The sequence below is a fragment of the Loa loa genome, assembly GCF_000183805.2.
Source record: "Loa loa unplaced genomic scaffold supercont3.1085, whole genome shotgun sequence".
Taxonomy (NCBI): Eukaryota; Metazoa; Nematoda; class Chromadorea; order Rhabditida; family Onchocercidae; genus Loa; species Loa loa.
This window is the reverse complement of record NW_018109265.1, coordinates 1-2,356: the sequence shown is the minus strand read 5'-3', so window position 1 is coordinate 2,356 and position 2,356 is coordinate 1. Positions and strand designations below refer to the sequence as shown.

Below are 2,356 nucleotides of genomic sequence, written 5' to 3'. Positions count from 1 at the left end.
AAATTTCAACCAAGTAGTTATTTCGAAATTTCTTGTTTAAATATTAAATTAATGTGTTTAACTTTTAAATAAATTGAAACTATGAATTGCGATAGTTTTAATTGCAATTTATGCAATGATATATTCTAGGTTTTATCTCCAATTATCTGATAGATTTTGCAACTCTTTTGATGAAACTGTAAGTGGGTGATATTTGTCAACAATAAATATTTTAATAATTTAATTAGCAACATTAAGATGTTAAAATTTAACTAAAAATATGACTTTATCGAAGTTAAAATTAGCTAAAATCGAGCAATTCTCATTAAAACATTGCCAAAAATTGAAGAAATAATTGATTTATTGATTTCTGAATTTGTTTTATATTTTTCAGGAAAATATAAAAATGGAATATTATCTTTCTAATAACAAAACATAATTAAATGGTTAATTTATAGGCGTTAATGTCATCAAAAAAAAAGCAAACAATGACATCAGTGTCACAAAATCAAGCCTGGTATTCAATTATCGGTTATTTGTATGTTAAAACAAATGGTAGAGGTATGATAATTTTATTAAATTTTATTATATGTTAGTCAATATTTTGCTTGACATTTTAGCATGATCCTTATTTGCTTAGTAATTTAATAATAATGCATATTAATAACTCTTAATGTTTCCTTTCCTTTTTTTTTTCTTACTTTATTAAAAAGTATTAATTTTGGCAGAAATACCTCTAAATTCACAAAATTTAACACAAATTTAATGCAATAAATTTTGTATATCATTTTTAGATTAAAATATTAGCAAACTTTTTTTAAATTTCTACTGCATTATTGAATTTAATAACTCTTAATTATTGAATTAAATTATTAATTATTGAATTAGTATTATTAAAAACAATTTTAAATGCAAGTATTTAAATTTTCTTCCCTTTTAAATTAATTTTAATAATACTTTAATAATTTATCACAATTAAAAATAATCATTTAAATGTTTCCATTTGAACAAATTAAAAAATTTTTAAATTAAAAATTTATAAATTTAAAAAAAAATTTTTTAGCATTTAATTTTTAGCATTTTCGTTGTTAAAATCACGAAAACGAATGTTTTTCGCATTAGATGAATGCAAAAATTTGTTAACTTCATATAAAGAGGAAATGGATTTCCTGAAAAAGAAAAAACCATTGGAGAAAATTTCATTGGAAAATGCCGCCTGTACATTGGTTGAAAATTCTGAAACAGAATTCGTCATCCAGTATGTTTCAATTTTTCCTTAATTTTTATTTTTTGAAAAAAAAAAAAAACAAGAAATTTCTTTTACTCTTAGAACTCTCAGAGCTTTTTACTCTTAAATTATATACAATGAATAAGAGGGAGAGAGAGAGAGAGAGAGAAGAAAAAAAAAGACCTAGCATTTATTTGGTTCTTTTTTTTTTTCATACACTTTTGTAAATTAAAAAAGGAATTTTTTTATTTTTACATATTTAAAGCATAAATACTTTGTCATCGCATTTTTTAAGAGTAAAACTTTTTTTTTTTTTTTATTTAAAGAAAGAGAGTAAGAGAGAGAGAGAGAAAGGGGAAAAAAGTGAGAAAGAGAAAGAGCGAAAAGAAAGATATTTTGAAAATGAAATTATTTATGCTTTATGAATTACATATGCAATGTTTTCAAAAAATTTTTAATGCTTCACTGAAATTTCAAAGTTTAATTTATATCTAAAAAAAAAAAACCATTTAAATATCATTTTTAAAAATCGTTTCAAAAAATTTGTATCGTTTAGAATAAAATATGTGTAAATTTAAAAAATAAAAAAAAAGAAAGAAAACTATTTTATGATTGTTAAAATAATCGTATTTTAACAATAATTTCAAATTGTAATTTTTTAAACTTTTTTTTTGTCCAAAATTTAAAATAATAATCAAAATTGAATTTTTATTTGCCAAAAATAAACATAAATAATTTGATATATATAACGTTGAAAATAATCTTCGAATATTTTTATCATCTTTAATTAGTTTAAATTATTTAACCGAAATTTTGCAAGTATTTCTCGGAAGATAAATACTTTCAATTTAAATTAAATTATTTGCTAAAATGAAACATTGCTCCATTTTTAATAAATATTATAGATTTAACATATTTCAATGTTGAGTAAATATATTATAGATTATGGATTATAGGTATATTACAGGTTTTATTTTTTTTTGTTTGATTTAATACCAACAAAAAACTCAAATCAAATAATAACTTACTTCGATTTCAAAGGATTTTTAAACACGTAAATAATTTTACGATAACATTAAATGATAGTTTGTTATTAGTGTAAAGTATAAATTTGTTGAAAAATAATTGACGCATTTTTTTTTTTTTTTT

The 2,356-nt window shown here is 20.2% G+C and overlaps 1 protein-coding gene across 1 annotated transcript; it reads left to right on the top strand.

The window, feature by feature from the left end:
* Positions 1–1,056: 1,056 nt before the first annotated feature.
* LOAG_14724 (hypothetical protein) lies at positions 1,057–1,259 on the top strand (the record flags this gene model as incomplete). The annotated part of the gene is made up of 1 exon (XM_003150217.2): positions 1,057–1,259. A coding segment is annotated over one exon (203 nt), but the record flags the coding sequence as incomplete, so codon positions are not given.
* Between the last annotated feature and the right edge of the window lie 1,097 nt (positions 1,260–2,356).